Raw genomic sequence first — 15,831 nt, forward strand, 5'->3', positions numbered from 1 at the left:
AGCCCATTGTTACTTGTTCTATATCAAAGGTTAAAGAGAATAAGTTTTCTCCTTCCTCATTGCAACAACCTCTTAGGTATTTGAAAACCGTTATGTACCCTCTCACTTTCCTCTTTTCTAGACTAAACATATGGGCTACGTCTACACTGGCCCCTTTTCCGAAAGGGGCATGCTAATTTTAAACTTCGTAATAGGGAAATCCGTGGGGGATTTAAATATCCCCCGCGGGATTTAAATAAAGATGTCCACCGCTTTTTTCCGGCTTGTAGAAAAGCCGGAAAAGAGCATCTAGACTGGCCCGATCCTCCAGAATAAAGCCCTATTCCGGAGGATCTCTTATTCCTACTTCAAAGAGATCCTCCGGAATAGGGCTTTATTCCGGAGGATCGGGCCAGTCTAGATGCTCTTTTCTGGCTTTTCTACAAGCCGGAAAAAGCGGTGGACATCTTTATTTAAATCCCACGGGGGATATTTAAATCCCCCGCAGATTTCCCTATTACGAAGTTTAAAATTAGCATGCCCCTTTCGGAAAAGGGGCCAGTGTAGACGTAGCCATGCAGTTCTTTCAATCTTCCCTCATAGGTCAGTTTTTCTAGATTTTTAATATTTTTTGTTGCTATTCTCTGAACCTTTCCAGTTTGGCCACATCTTTCCTGAAATGTGGTGCCCATAACTGGACACGAGACTCCAGCTTAGGCGTAATCAGTGTAGAGTAGAGTGGAAAAATTACTTCCTGGGTCCTGCTTACAACACTCCTGTTAATACATACCAAAATGATGTTTGCATTTTTTGTAATGTTGTCACACTGTTGACTCATATTTAGCTTGAGGTCTACTATGTCCCCTATATCCCTTTATGTAGTTCTTCCTGACAGTCATTTCCCATTTTGTATGGGTGAAACCAATTTTTTCTTCCTGAATACTTCATTTTTATTCTTGTTGAATTTCATCCTATTTACCTCAGACCATTTCTCCAGTTTGTCCAGATCATTCTGAATTATAATCTTATCCTCCAAAGCACTTGCAACCCCTCCCAGCTTGGTATCATCCACAAGCTTTACAAGTGCACTCTCTATGCCATTATCTAAATCATTGATAAAGATATTGAACAGAACCGGTCCCAAAACAGACACCTGCGGAATCCCACTTGTTATGCCCTTCCAGCATGACCATGAACCATTAATAACTACTCTGTGGGAATGGTTATTGAACCAAATATTCACCCACCTTATAGTAGACCCTACTTTATTAATGAGAAGGTCTTGCAAAACTGTATCAAATGCTTTACTAAAGTCTAAGTATACCACATTTATCACGTTCCCCCTTATCCACAAAGGCTTGTTATCCTATCAAAGAAAGCTATCAGGTTGATTTGACATGCTTTGTTCTTTACAAATCCTTGCGGACTGTTACTTATCACCTTATTATCGTCTAGATATGACACGATCAAGTCTAGAACATATTGGTTGGATAAATGGATAATAATAAAGTGATGAACAATTAGATGCTGACTTCTGTGTATACCACAAACATGTTAAATCTGAGTGTTTGCACATACAGCAAGGTGCTCTGCACACACACCCAGGGTATAGCTGGTTCTAAATGTTGCTTTTTTAATGGGAATTGTGTGTTTGTAGTGATGTAATTACCTTCCTTCATCTGACATAGCACTGGAAAAAAGATTCTGTTGCTCTACCAGATGCTGCTCAATCTCATCTAGCTTCTCTCGGAAACTCTGGCAAGATCTCTTCATAACTTCGATTTCATGGATTGTGCACTATAGAGAAGAACAGGAAGAGTGACTGTTTCATTACTTTTCCTTTAATTTTTGTCAGACCGACAGCCCAGGAGGCAGCAGTCCTAATCTCACCCACAGAACAGGAACATTGTGAGCCGGTTTGTCAGACTTTCATAGGTATAAGCTCCCAGGTAACAACTGAGATGACTTCTGAGGAATATAAATATCTTATTCAGTAATCAGCTCTCAAGTCTTTGAAGTCAATGGAAATTTTGCCCTTGTCTTCAAGGGAGACAGGATTTTGCCCATAGTTTTGACACAACGGGTCAAATTGTGAGCTTATGTGAATCATTAGCATGGAACAGAGTTGCCTCACATTGACATCAGCATCACCAAATGAAAAAATGTGCTCCATGTTTCTCATTTGAAAGATGGGTTGAGCACTGTTCCTTTGGAACCATCACCACATTTTGTTGACTCACCATTTGTAAACATTAAAATTTAGCTGAATTTTATATCACTAGTGAAGGCAAAGTGATTAATAAATTTGAATAAGAGGACCAGATATTGATGAAAATAAAATGAGCAACTGCAATTGCACTAGCTAGGATAAGATTGCAAAGACTATACAATTCTTTTGGGATTTGAGCTGGACAAACTAGAACATGTATAGCTCAGGACTCTCTTTGCAAAAAATCTGCAAACATCACAATTTCCACAGATTTGTTTAAAACTATTCAAATCGGGTGTTATACAACTATAGTTCAGCCTATAGATTGCTCGTCAATTGTCCTTTGCAAATACTGCTTTGAGAATTCTGTATTCATTACTTGAAATTAAAAATTTTTGACAGGGCACATAGATCACAAGATTTCTGCCCCCAGACTGGATAAGTATAATTCTTGGAATCAGATTTCCAGTATGAATTCAATTTTTGCACAGTATTTGAAATATTTGTTAACAAGCCAATGTTTTGGTGAACATTCCTGCCTGTAACATTGCTTGACAGGATGTACAAACACAGGCAAAGCACATTTTGTATAGGGTAAAAACTTTCCTACTTCATGGCAAAAGTCAGTCACTAAGGATATGTCTACACTAGCCCCCTAGTTCGAACTAAGGAGGCTAATGTAGGCATTTGTGGAATGAGGTGTAACAGTTAATTCTAACTAAGGACTTAGTTCGAGTTAACGTTTGACTGCCGCGTGTAGCCCCGGGCAGTTAGTTCGGACTAAGGGGATTTAAAAATGGCGCCCACATGGGAAGATGCAAATAGAACCCAGGATATTTAAATCCCGGGCTTCATTTGCAACTTCGAATGCCTACATTAGCCTCCCTAGTTCGGACTAGGGAGCTAGTGTAGACATACCCTTACTGACAGAAGTCAGAAATTTCTATGGGCAAGTTAGAGCATAATCTCTCACTTTAGGTTTTCTCTTGCACAAGGTATTGGTCTAAATGAATTGGCTTTATCCAGTAGGACAATTTCTATGCTTATATCCTTAAAAAGTCAAACAAATATTTGGAAATAATGCCTGCAGTGTTTAATGTTTATTGTGAATATAAGCTGTTCAGGAAGGAATTTCCCAGAGACTACTATTTCTGTGGGGAGTTTACACTTTTCAATTAAGACTCTAGCATGGGCCTCAGATAGAAACAGGATTCTAGATTAATAGTTTAAATATATTTCAATAAATAATCAATAGATCAGTGGTCTGGTCTGCTTTGGAGATTCCTGCACATCAAGACATTATGGACCAGTCTGCTTGCAAGGTAAAGCTTGTCTATATGTACATGAGATATAGGTTTCTCAGGGGGTGTGTCTAAATTACATGGCTCCATCGATGGAACCATGTAGATTAGGCTGATCGACAGAGGGAAATGAAGCCGTGATTTAAATAATTGCGGCTTCATTTAAATTTAAATGGCTGCCGCGCTGAGCCGACAAACAGCTGATCAGCTGTTTGTTGGCTCAGCGCGTTAGTCTGGACGCTCCCGCGTCGACCTGAAAGCCCTTTATCAACCTCCCCGTTATGCCTCATAGGATGAGGTTTACCGGGGAGGTCGATAAAGGGCTTTCATGTCAACAGGGGAGCGGCCAGACTGCCCCAATCTGCTGACAAATAGCTGATCGGCAGAGCGGGGCAGCCATTTAAATTTAAATGAAGCCGCGATTATTTAAATCACAGCTTCATTTCCCTTTGCCAAACAAACAAATCTACATGGCTCCGTTGAGCCATGTAGTCTAGATATACCCAGGGGCTGGATCAAGGCTGTAGAACCAACTCCCATGGGATCAGCAAACAACCTTAAAACATACAACTTTCCATTCCAAAGTGTATTTCTTCTACCTGGCCTTTGCAAATATACAGACATAGCAGGTCATATGTTAAAACATTTTATTTTCCTTCAGAAGGTGGAAGGAGAGAGACAGAGAGAAAACGAAAAAGAATGTTGGTGGTATCATCTAATTCACTGCTTGAGATCACTCAGATACATCAGTGATGAACAGAATGATGAACAGAGTATAAGATGTTAAAGATGTGCAACTGAGTCTCCAAAGAAGTGCAACTGAGTCTCCCAAAAGATATGGAAATAAATAGTTTCTTTCAGGAAATAATTACTTGTAGAAGACAATGTCATGCCCGGAAGCATCAAATGTAAATATGCTAATTCAGCATAATCTGAGGGCTGTTTGCTCTTTCTGTGTTTTAACACTGACTTCGGTTAAGAACAACATTGCAGTTAATATATATTTTGATTATTTCCAAGATTTTCTCTTGTTCTAGAAAATATTTGATGCTAAAATCTCTTGGCAGACTGGAATTCCTTCCCTAACTAACAGGTTTTGCTCCATGTGAAGAAGTGAGAAGCAGAATCTTCAACCTTGACTGGCCAGGGTCCTTGTGCAGTGAAGTGGCGCATACCCACAAGTCTAAGACACAGGACATTTCGACAGATACAGTGTGCTGCTGCGCTCCCTGCAACTCCTCAAGATTTCAGGCCAATAGAATTGCAGATCCATTGACTGCACACCAGCATGCTTAATGCCACCCAGTTCCACTCTACATAAACAGGGATGTTTGCTGTCCCTTAGGATGGTGTTTCCTTACACTCAACACACATAATCACAGCTTTCTCACTATGTTTGGGTCCTTCTGTGATACAGGGTCTGGCTTTCATATCATTAACCTCAGACAGGTCCTGGATTTAACACATCTTTGCTTAAAGAACAGAGTTTGAGTAGTATAATGTGCCTGCTGTCTCAGGTTACTGAAAAAGCATCACTGTTCATCTTTCACCACCATCACAGGAGCAAGTGATAGAACAATACTAAAAAATCAGCTGTAATGCACTGAAACACTGACATCTTGTGGCAATTGAGCACCATCTCAGAAAATTCAGTGCACTCCAGCAAATAAGAGCAAAGAAAAGCCGCCACAGTACTAATATAGATGGTGACATGAAATTAATCAGTTTCACACCACAGCGGTTCATGCAATCATTTTCTTCCCTCCCGACTCGCTGGTGTTTACAATGACCCAAGTCTGAGTTTCAGGTTCAACAATATCAAACAACGAAAGAAGAAACTAATTTGAAACCACCAAGTTGGAATAGTTTTAACACAAAACTTGGAGAGACTCTCACATTTCTCAGGATGCAGAAGCATCCATCAGGCCAGCTATCTTCAAAAGCTTTGTGAACTTTTCAACAATCCTGGTAAGGCCGGTTTATGAGAGTCAAGGGCAAAAATTGAAATGGCATCTCCCTGTCCTTCTAAAAAACCTGACACCTCATCCCCCGGCACATGAGCACCTGCATTCAATCCTCTCGCAGGAGCCTCAGCCCTCAAGGGAGTTTTCCTGCCAACCCCTCCCAGGAGCCCCTGGCTCCCTGACCTCCCTCTTAATTTTACCTCTCCATGCTGCTGAATCTTGCCCAAAGATGATGGATCCATCCAGCTTCCCAACCTGTCCCCACTGCTGAAAGAGCCGCCATGGTTTTGATAGCCAGCAGGTGAGGACCTGGCATTTGGCACACTGCATGGTGGGGCTGCTCTAGCCACAGAGGCACTGTGCCCCTGTGCACCAGGTCACAGCAACACTCACTAAGTTTTCACCCAGCTGATCTTCACCTTCTGTCATGGCTAACAAGGCACAGCTGGGTCAAACCTGAACATTGTCATGTGCCAGTTTGTAATGTCACTCCCTCTGCAGTTTGTCCCCGTTGCCTACCATCATATTGTTCCATGAGTTTAGGGTAACTCTCTTACAGGCAAGCTCCTTCTCACCCATTCACCTTCCCCTCTCTCCCCCCCTCCCCCCCCCCCCCCCGAGGTGACCCTGCATCCTGAACTTTGAGTTTGTAACAAAGTCAAAACCTGGTGACTTGTGGCAGACATTTCACATGGTTCTGATAGCCAGCACCACTTGAGGTTGGTGACGGGTAGATGTACACCTGCAACTGACCATGTCAGCTGACTTGGTCTCATGAGATTTGGGCTATGTGGCTGATTAATAAGTGTATAGATGTTCAGACTCAGGCTCTGAGACTCTGTGAATCAGCTGACCTGGGTCAGCCATGGGTGTTTAATTGCATATAGCCATACTCGCAAATGTTCTCTAATCCACCTGAGTCAGATTTGCTGAGATAATGAGCACTCATCATCCACAGACTTCAGCAGGAGTTTTGGCTGCTCGGCCCTTCTGAAAATTAGGGCTCTACAGAATCATATCAATTTTATTAAAATCAATTAATCTATTTGTGAGAGGATGGGTCATATGTGATTTTAGCCTTCTTTACTCCGTTTAGAGCAGCATGGATAAATACCAAAAGGAGGGCATTCTGCATCTTCAAACATAAAGTGGTTAACCTGCATAAGTTCACAGCAAACCAGAAAGTTTCCCTTTGGTTTCAAAACACTGACTGACCTTGTTTCACTAAATACATTTAACTAATTTTTCCACAAGTCTTTCCCTCGTTTTTAGATTTGCAGTCATTTCTACTAGTACTAGATTTTTGCCACAAGTAAGGGTCCTGATAAAATAAAGTTACAGGGCCAAAGTGAGATGAGTCTGAACAAATGCAACTTACTCTATGGGTAAACAATAGGATGTCCTGTGGCACCTTATAGACTAACAGATTTATTGGAGCATAAGCTTTCGGGGAAAAGACCCACTTCGTCGACATGCATCTGACGAAGTGGGTCTTTGCCCACAAAAGTTTATGCTTCAATAAATCTGTTAGTCTATAAGGTGCCATAGGAATTCTTGTTGTTTATGAAGATTCAGACTAACATGGCTACCCCTCTGATACTTACTCTATGTGCTGGCCCTTTCAGTATGGAAGTCACAACAACTCAGGCAGACAAACTCACATGGCTAAATTCAGAGTGATGCATAAAGAGGGTGAAATGTACATATTGGTAGGCAGGTGTGAGTTCAAGCAAGGCTGACTGGGTTTGAGAGCATCCAAAGCCTGATCTGCACAGTTTTGTGTTGGTAAAACTATTTCAGTGGGGGTGTGATTTTTTTTAAACTGAAATAGTTATACTAGAACAGCTCTTAGTGTGGATATAGTTATATTGGTATAAGAGTGCCTTATTCCCCAAAAGGCAGGGAAATCAACTGTACTGGTATAAGTTGTATAATTGTAAGCACTGTATATTGGGGAGAGCGTCGTTGCACCGCTTTCAGTATGCTGGCATAATTTAAATCAATACAATTTTGTAAGTACACAAACCCTGAGGGAACCCACATTGGTATAATGAAGAGAGTGGAAACAGTAGTAAACAATAGCTCAGACACATCTAAGAATTTGACCTCAGCTCCAGCTCACCTTGATCAGTTGTTAATCTAGCAGTTATCATGTCAATATTCTCAATATTAAGAGAAGTAGTCTAACATAACTTAATTGGAATGAGAGTGTATTTCTGACATTCCTCCAATTTGTCCAGGACAGACTGTCTCTTCTTCCCTTCCATTTCCTAAGCTACATTCCTTACATTCTAGAACAAAGAACAGAGCTTGAAATAACCAGCACTCCATGAGTTGGCTCTCAATGAACCAGATTTGATGTATTATTTTAACAAGAAATATACTTACTGGAGTAATGGTCCTCAGTGCTGTATCCTGGAGCAGCTCTAACATTTTCAAAAGCTGTAACTCTATAGCAGCAGGGTTTGAGCAGTGGCAGCAATGATGGCAGCAGAAACAATGACAGCTATGACCACACTGGGCAGACCAGGCACCAAAGACTTCACAGTAGGATGATCTGTATTTCCCATAAAGCCCAGTGTCTAGGGAGACTGATTTTGTGAGATGACCATGTCTATAGAAAGGAGGGAGAATTTGTGGGTCAGGCCACCGATTTCTTGTTTTCATTTCAATTGAATCAGTTTGAATGGAAGCTTCTCTTGTCTCTCTTAGACCTTCCTTCAAAGTATCCAGTTCTGAAGTAATTACAGGTTCATCTTCAAAGCACTGGGACATTATGGATTTAATTTCTGAAAATGGGCCTTTACTAAGGCCCTCGCTCAATGAAACTTTTTGCCCAGTGGACATCAGCCTTGAAGACATCTGAACAGTAACAGATTTAGAGGGATTGGTGTATATTTCAGTGTTTTGGACAGAGTCATCTTTCACCAACTTCTTGTCTCCTGATATTTTATCTAAACAAGTCTCTGTGCTTTCCTGGGAACTAAATTCAGATCTGCCCTCTGAGCAGTGAGCAGCAAGGTTAGATGCTGGTATAGAACTGCTTGAAATAACCTTGCTTTCATTTTCAACTTGGAAGACCTGCCATTGGGTTGCTGGAGTCTCTGCTTCACACAAATGACTTACACATTTTATATCAAAGTCCAGTTTGAAAAACTGTTGAACACTTGTGGCTTTGGTGACTGGAACCACCGTGTCAACTTTACTGAAAAACTCCATATTACATCTCTTTCCTTTTACACTTCCTGTAATATCCTCCTGGATATTTTCCTTAAGTACTTTCCTTTCATCGTCCTCAGTTAAAGGACCTTCACTTTCTTCGTTTTTGGCACAGGCTCCACTGTCAGTGAAGTCAATAGGAGTTGTGCCATTATCTTGAGCATGAGCTGGAGCTGTACTTTTGGGTATTGAACTGCAGTATAAATGACAGACAAGTTCAGGGGTATTAATGTCCCCCACATCCTGATTATCATTCTGAAAGCATGGAGTATCCTGTTGAATGCAACTTTCCTCTTTCTCCAATTGCCCTCTTCCAATTTTAATCTCCTGCTTATTATTTACACCATACACCATTTTTTTGACAACATTCTCTGACTCATCACTGATGGTTTGATGTAGACTATCTTCCACAGTTAGTGGGAGGATGATCTCTTCCCTCTGGTCCTGTTCTCTGTCTGGACTAGGCACACTTGGAAGGTTTTTGCAATCTGCAGTGGAAGTATAAGCAACAGGGCTCTTTGGCTTTTGATAAAAATCCCGGTGTGATGCAACAAGAGCTGTTCTTTGTGGCAGAGCTGATTTTCGGTCATGGGTATCACAGCCAAGGTTCAGGTTTCCTGGAAAAGGTGGGTTCTGCAAGGAAAATGAGATGACACTAAAAATGGAATATTGTGAAGCATGAGCTAGTTTGAGGAGATGGCTAATGGGACTTTATCTTGACAAAATTTTAAATACCAAAGGAACTCTTCTGTTTGATACATGGTTTAGGGCCAATTGTGGTCAGTTGGTCCCTGGGTGGGAGAAGATTGAGTATCTCTCACTGAATATTGCAACAATTCTGCACAAAGGCCTTATTTTTACTGTGAGAAAAGATGTGTTCATAGTTCTAATTAACGTTCTCATGAGAATAAGGAAGTCTGAAGTTTTCATATAAGTTAGCAGGCTGAGCAAAACACTAGGCACTTCATTGTGAAGACAAGGCCAAAAGGGCCAGTCAAACTTTCAACTTTAGCACCTTGCAACTACAGAGGTCTGTACTTTATGGGCTTGATTCACAGCTCATTGAATTAAATAAAAAGATTCTTGTTGACCTCACAGAGCTTTGGCTCTGCAACTAATGTCACTTTCCAGAACCTCTATTTACAATTCTTCAAACTTCAAATTGTGCTACCGCCTAGATAATGTTATATGGATAGATACTAATTGCTGCCATTAAGGAGCTCTTTGATCTATAGATTTTTTTTTAAACCCAACAGGTGTGCTGTGCACTTATTTTCAGGCTCAGTAGCTCCTTTATTTGCAATCAATAATAGGTATTACTGTCCAGTGCACTAGGCCACATGGTCAGAGCTAAGTTGTATGTACAGTGAGGCTTCCTTGGATACAAACAGAGGCTCTAGAATATTAATGGTAGCTTGGTATTGGCTGACGGCAGAAAGCAATAGAGGCTATTGCAAATATGGCCCTAAAGAGATGCATAGACGCATAGCTTTGTGTGTTTAGAACTTGATGGATATTCATATTGGGCTGCTTCTGAGTGAGAAAAGGGCTTGCTGTTTCTACTCTGTTTAAGGAAATGAGAATTTCTTATGTAAATAAATGAGGTAACATCTGACTCACATCAGCTCTTTCTAACACATTCAACTCTGCAAAGCTCTAAGGGTTGATGGAGCCATGTAAACTAGTTTACCCGGCATAGACAAAGAAGCGGATATTTAAATAATCCCCGCTTCATTAAAATAAACATGGCCGCCATGCTGTGCCGACGATCAGCTGATCCGGCACAGCGCGGCAGTCTAGACACAGATCTGTCGGCTGGGGACGCCTTTGCCGACCAATCCCTTATGCCTCGTGAAACGAGGTTTACAGGATCGGTCGGCAAAGGCTTCCCCAACCGACAGATCCGCGTCTAGACTGCCACACTGTGCCGGATCAGCTGATCATCGGCACAGTGCGGCGGCCATGTTTATTTTAATGAAGCGGGGATTGTTTAAATCCCCGCTTCTTTGCCTATGCCGGGTAAACTAGTTTATATGGCTCTGTCGATGGAGCCATGTAGTCTAGACATACCCTAAATGTTGGCTGACCACTTGAGCCAAAAGAGCAAGAATGACACACATTAGATGGTGGAAAAGTTCTACAGGGTATAATTTTGGGACTTGTATAGTATTCCACTGAGGTACGAATGCTTTTTTTTTTTTTTTTTTTTTTTTTGCCTATGAAAATTTGTCTGTTTTCCCCACAGGAAATCTCAGGAAAATTCTATCACCCTGTATTAGTATTACTTTTGTTTTTCATGAACCTGGTAACTTTTGGATATTAGTTTTGCTCAAACTTTTCAATAATCTCATTCAATAATACCACCAGCTCTTTACTTGTAAAGGGAATGGCTCCAGAGGTTCCTCCAGAAATCCACTGCTGTCAGACTGGCAGCTGTTTGTTCTTGTCACCAGCACTTCTGCAGGGAGAAAAATAGGGGCGAGAGGAGATTCAAACAGCAAGCCAGATTAAAAATCAGTAAATGCTTCTCATTAGAGCCTAAAGTGGGTTCACTGTAATTGTTCTTTCTCATGCTAAACATATTCCTGGTCCTAGCAGTTTTACTCTGAACCAATTAGAACTCTACAACCAGAATAAACTACAATGTGTGTCCAGTGTAGCTGCAAATACCAGAACAAGCATTGATTTAACAACAGGTCTAATCACTAACTGAGGTTCCATTTTTCATCTCTGGAAAACAAAGATCATCATTTGAACACTCAAAATAAACCAATATAAATAGTCGATAAGTACCTGTCCTTTTGCTTTGTTATTTCACTTGCTAAAATTGTTGACTTTTGACTGTTTCTTGATCATTATAGGCACTTTGGAAATGCTACTCAGATGAGCATTTCCAGTGATTTCAATGGAGTTGAAATCATGAATACTCATGAATATGGTAAGAAAAAGATGGCACTTAAGACCAAAAGCCACATAAGTCTAGATTGAGATACCTTTAAATATGTTATTTGTTACCTTACTTGCACAATTTTTTTCTCTTCAGAAGGAGATTAAGGAACCATATATTCTCAATTTTTATCCATACAAAATTTTAAAAGTAGGCAGTGATTTGGGTTCCTCACTTGTCAGTGGCTCATCTTACACACACCAATTTGGGCACACAAAAACCACAATCAATCAAAATTATTGGCCACTTTTTGAAAATTAAGGGGCTAAGGATGTTTTCTAAGCTTTTTGCTCTCCTTACTTGGGCAGGAACCCTCTCCTCCTGAAAGGGCATAAGCCTTGACTCCCCCATTAGTTACTTCCTTACTGCCAAGGAAACACTTTCTTATCAGGTATGAGTAGAAACTAAAACTCCCTACACTTTCCTCCAGTGAAAAGTGCTGCCTAATGTCTGACAGGATGCAAAGAGCTACATATTCTCCCGCCTGTCCCCACTGCAAGACTTGTGCCACTTTCCTGAAAGTCAGCCCCAGAGCAGGGGCTGAACCTGAGGGGGACCGAGTAAGGCCATGAGCAGCAAGGAGGTAGGGAGTCTGCTTTGTCTGCCACAAGAAGGGCCACCAGAAGTAGGTTTGCCAGATGGTTTCAACAAAAATACAGGACACACTTGACCTAACATCACAATCTACATTACTTCTTATTTAGAAAATACCAGTATTTTTTGTTTCCCAAAAAATAGCTCAAATACTGGACTGTTCAGTTCAAAACCAGACACCTGGCAACCCTAACCAGAAGAGGCACTTGCCCCCTCAAGGGAGGGAGGCTGAAGAAGGAGGTATCTGGGGACACAGAGAGGTCAAAGGCAGGTACAGTCAATTCTGCAGTGATGGCAGTAGTCGACCTGCCTGGAAGCCATCCTAGGGAGGCAGCTAATAAATTGTCTGGGACAGAGAGGGCCCAGTCAGAGAAGGAGATGAAGACTGTAGTGGTCCAGGTCACAGTATGGACCCAGACCGTGAAGACGAAATGTCCAGAGTCTTCTGGACTTAGAGAAGGGCTGGGGAAAGGCAGGCAGAGCTGGGGAAGCTCCCAGGCTGCAGGGCCTGAACCAAGGCCTGAGGGTATTAGGGCTGCAGAGAGGCAGCCAGGGCAGCAGAAGGCAGCAGGTCCACATCCTCTTGCCAATGATGAGTGGCCATTCAGACTGCAGTTTGTCCCTGAGGTAAGGGGCTAGATGATGACTGGCAGTGACACTGAAGCCAGGTGGGCATAGGGGTTGGGGGTTCCCTGAGGAGAAGGGCCCCAGAATGTGGGGGCACTGGGGCAGGGCAGTACCCAGGTGGAAGGGTACCACATCTGGGAGGGATGTGGGTCCTAACACAAAATGATGGGGAATATCAGCTAACAGTAGGCGTGACACCAGCTCAAAGGGGGCACGCCAGAGCTGAAGAGCTGATTCCCCTAGTATCCAGCAAGAGGCACCGTGTCACAGTCCAATATGAAAAAGACTTTTCATCCCAGGCAGGGTCAGTCCACTGTAAGTTTGGAAATTCAAACTGCTGTTAGAAGAATACATTATTTCATGTTACCTGTATTTTATAGAATCATGGAACTGGAAGGGACTTTTAGAGGTCATCAGGTCCTATCCACCAAACTCCTGACAGGACCAAGCACCATCTAGACCAGTGGTCCCCAACGTTTTTGTGTGGCGGGCACCGCACCGGTGGGTGACGTCATCCTGCTGCGTCACCTGGCCAGCCAGCCCTGTGCCAAGTGCACCTGCGCTGGTGCCAGACCCCCCCAACGCAGCCATTTCGCCACTCCGGACTGGCCACCCTGCTCCCACATCTTCCCCACCGCACTCCCCAGCAGGTTCTCCCACCGCTGGTGCTTCCTCACGCCCCGTCACAGTGTGAGTTCAGCCCCGCAGCGCGTGCGGCCCGTCCTCCCCCTGCCATCCTGCGTCACGACCCCGACTAGGCGGGCGCACATAAATGCCCCAGCGGGCACCATGTTGGGGACCACTGATCTAGACCATCCTTGACAGGTTTTTGTCTAACCTACTCTTAGAAATCTCCAATGCTGGAGATTCTACAAGCCTCCCTAGGTAACTTATTCCAGTACTTAACTACCCCAGCAGGAAGTTTTTCATAATGTCCAACCTAAACTTCCCTTCTGTAATTAAACCCTTTGCTTCTTGTCCTGTTATCAGAGGTTAAGGAGATTAATTTTTCTCCCTCTGCCTTGTAACAGCCTTTTAGGTACTTGAAAACTGTTATGTTCCCTCACAGTCTTCTCCTTTCCAGAATAAACAAACCCAGTTCTTTCAATCTTCCCTCATAGATCATGTTTTCTAGACCTTTAATCATTTTTGTTGCTCTTCTCTTTTGTTCGAGAGTGCTGGTGATTTAGATGTTTATTCTTCTGTTGTTGTATGAGGGTTTTATAGGCAATTCATGTTAATGCTGGCAGCCTTTCAAGTATTTGAAAACTGCTATTATGTCCTCCCTCAGTCTCTGCTTTTCCAAACTAAACATACCCACTTCCTTTTCAGCCTTTGCTCTTACAGCTTGCATTCCATCCCTTTGATCAACTTTGTCACTTGCCTCTGGATTCTTTTCAGTTTCTCTACATCTTTTCTATATCCTGGTCACCAAAAGTGGATACAATACTCCTGCTGAGGCCTAACCAGCACCAAGAGGAACCATACTATCACTTCCCATGACTTGAATGCTATGCCTAAGGCAACCTAAAATTGCATTTGCTTTTAAGTAGCTACTATAAGATAGCTGTCTCCATTTGAAACCACACTTACCACTATTATGTCTAGACTGCCCTCTCTTGCACAAGAGAATATGCAAATGAGGCAAAGCGGTGAATATCACCGTGCCTCATTTGCATACTTAATGAGCCGCCTTTTTGCTGTCTAAACGGCTCCTTTTTGCACAAAACCCCCCTCTTGAGCAAGAGTCGTTATTTCGGAAAAAAAAGCGAAAGATTGAGGCTTTGTTAAAAAAGCAACACATTGATACTTTGTTAAAACTGGTTGTCCATAATGAATCTCTGATAGCCCCTTAAATCAGAATTACTCACCATATACCATGTTTCTAGATTGAGTATTCAAGATAGTTTGGCCGCCTCTAGCAGCTAAACTATTCTCTGCATTGGAAGGTCACCTGAAGGGGTACGAGTTGTTGGCTGTGATGAGTGTATGGAGGCTCCCAAACTGCAGAGATTCTTGGCATGTATGCAGAGCAAAAGGGAGCCGAAGTGTGTTTAGAGAGAAGCTTTAGCCTCAGACCTTTTCTGAGCAATGAATTAATCATTTCAATTTAGGGAATTGTGCAGAGAACACACCTGGCCATGCTAGAAAGAGGAAGTCTGAGAACATCCCAACATCCCTGAGAGATGCTAGTGAGGAAAGCCTTGTCTCTTAGCCTTGCTGTGCTAGCTCAGATTGGGATGGTTTTGCTGCTAAATCCCACCACTATTCTGCATGAGTTGTAAATAAAATTTTAGTATACTTGGATTTTCAGAAAGCCTTTGACAAGGTCCCTCACCAAAGGCTCTTGTGTAAATTACATGGCCATGGGATAAGAGGGAAGGTCCTTTCTTGGATTGAGAACTGGTTAAAAGACAGGAAACAAAGGGTAGGAATAAATGGTAAATTTTCAGATTGGAGAGGGGTAACTAGCGGTGTACCTCAAGGGTCAGTCCTGGGACCAATCCTTTTCAACTTATTCATAAATGATCTGGAGAAAGGGGTAAGCAGTGAGGTAGTAAAGTTTGCAGATGATACCAAACTGCTTAGGATAGTCAAGACAGAAGCAGACTGTGAGGGACTCCAAGAAGATCTCCCCAAACTGAGTGATTGGGCAACAAAATGGCAAATGAAATTTAATGTGGATAAGTGTAAAGTAATGCACATCGGGAAAAATAACCCCAACTAGACGTACAGTATGATGGGGGCTAATTTGGCTACGACAAATCAGGAAAGAGATCTTGGAGTTATCGTGGACAGTTCTCTGAAAACTTCCACACAGAGTGCAGCAGCAGTCAAAAAGGCAAATAGGATGCTAGGAATTATTAGGAAAGGGATAGAAAATAAGACCCAGAATATCTTACTGCCCCTGAATACTGTGTACAGATGTGGTCTCCTCACCTCAAAAAAGATATTTTGGCCTTGAAAAGGGTTCAGAAAAGGGCAACTAAA

The 15,831-nt window shown here is 42.3% G+C and overlaps 1 protein-coding gene across 1 annotated transcript in view; it reads right to left on the bottom strand.

Annotated features, from left to right (window-relative positions):
- Window positions 1-15,831, bottom strand: part of ITPRID1 (ITPR interacting domain containing 1) — a 52,176-nt gene that overhangs the window by 5,569 nt on the left and 30,776 nt on the right. Inside the window, exons 6-8 of the mRNA XM_089776559.1 lie at window positions 11,048-11,130; window positions 7,842-9,305; window positions 1,649-1,776 (exon numbers count right to left, since the gene is read on the bottom strand). Coding sequence (XP_089632685.1) covers window positions 1,649-1,776; window positions 7,842-9,305; window positions 11,048-11,130 — 1,675 coding nt within the window. The remainder of the gene's footprint in view (window positions 1-1,648; window positions 1,777-7,841; window positions 9,306-11,047; window positions 11,131-15,831) is intronic.

Source organism: Pelodiscus sinensis, chromosome 2 (assembly GCF_052426305.1).
Source record: "Pelodiscus sinensis isolate ZL-2025 chromosome 2, ASM5242630v1, whole genome shotgun sequence".
Taxonomy (NCBI): Eukaryota; Metazoa; Chordata; order Testudines; family Trionychidae; genus Pelodiscus; species Pelodiscus sinensis.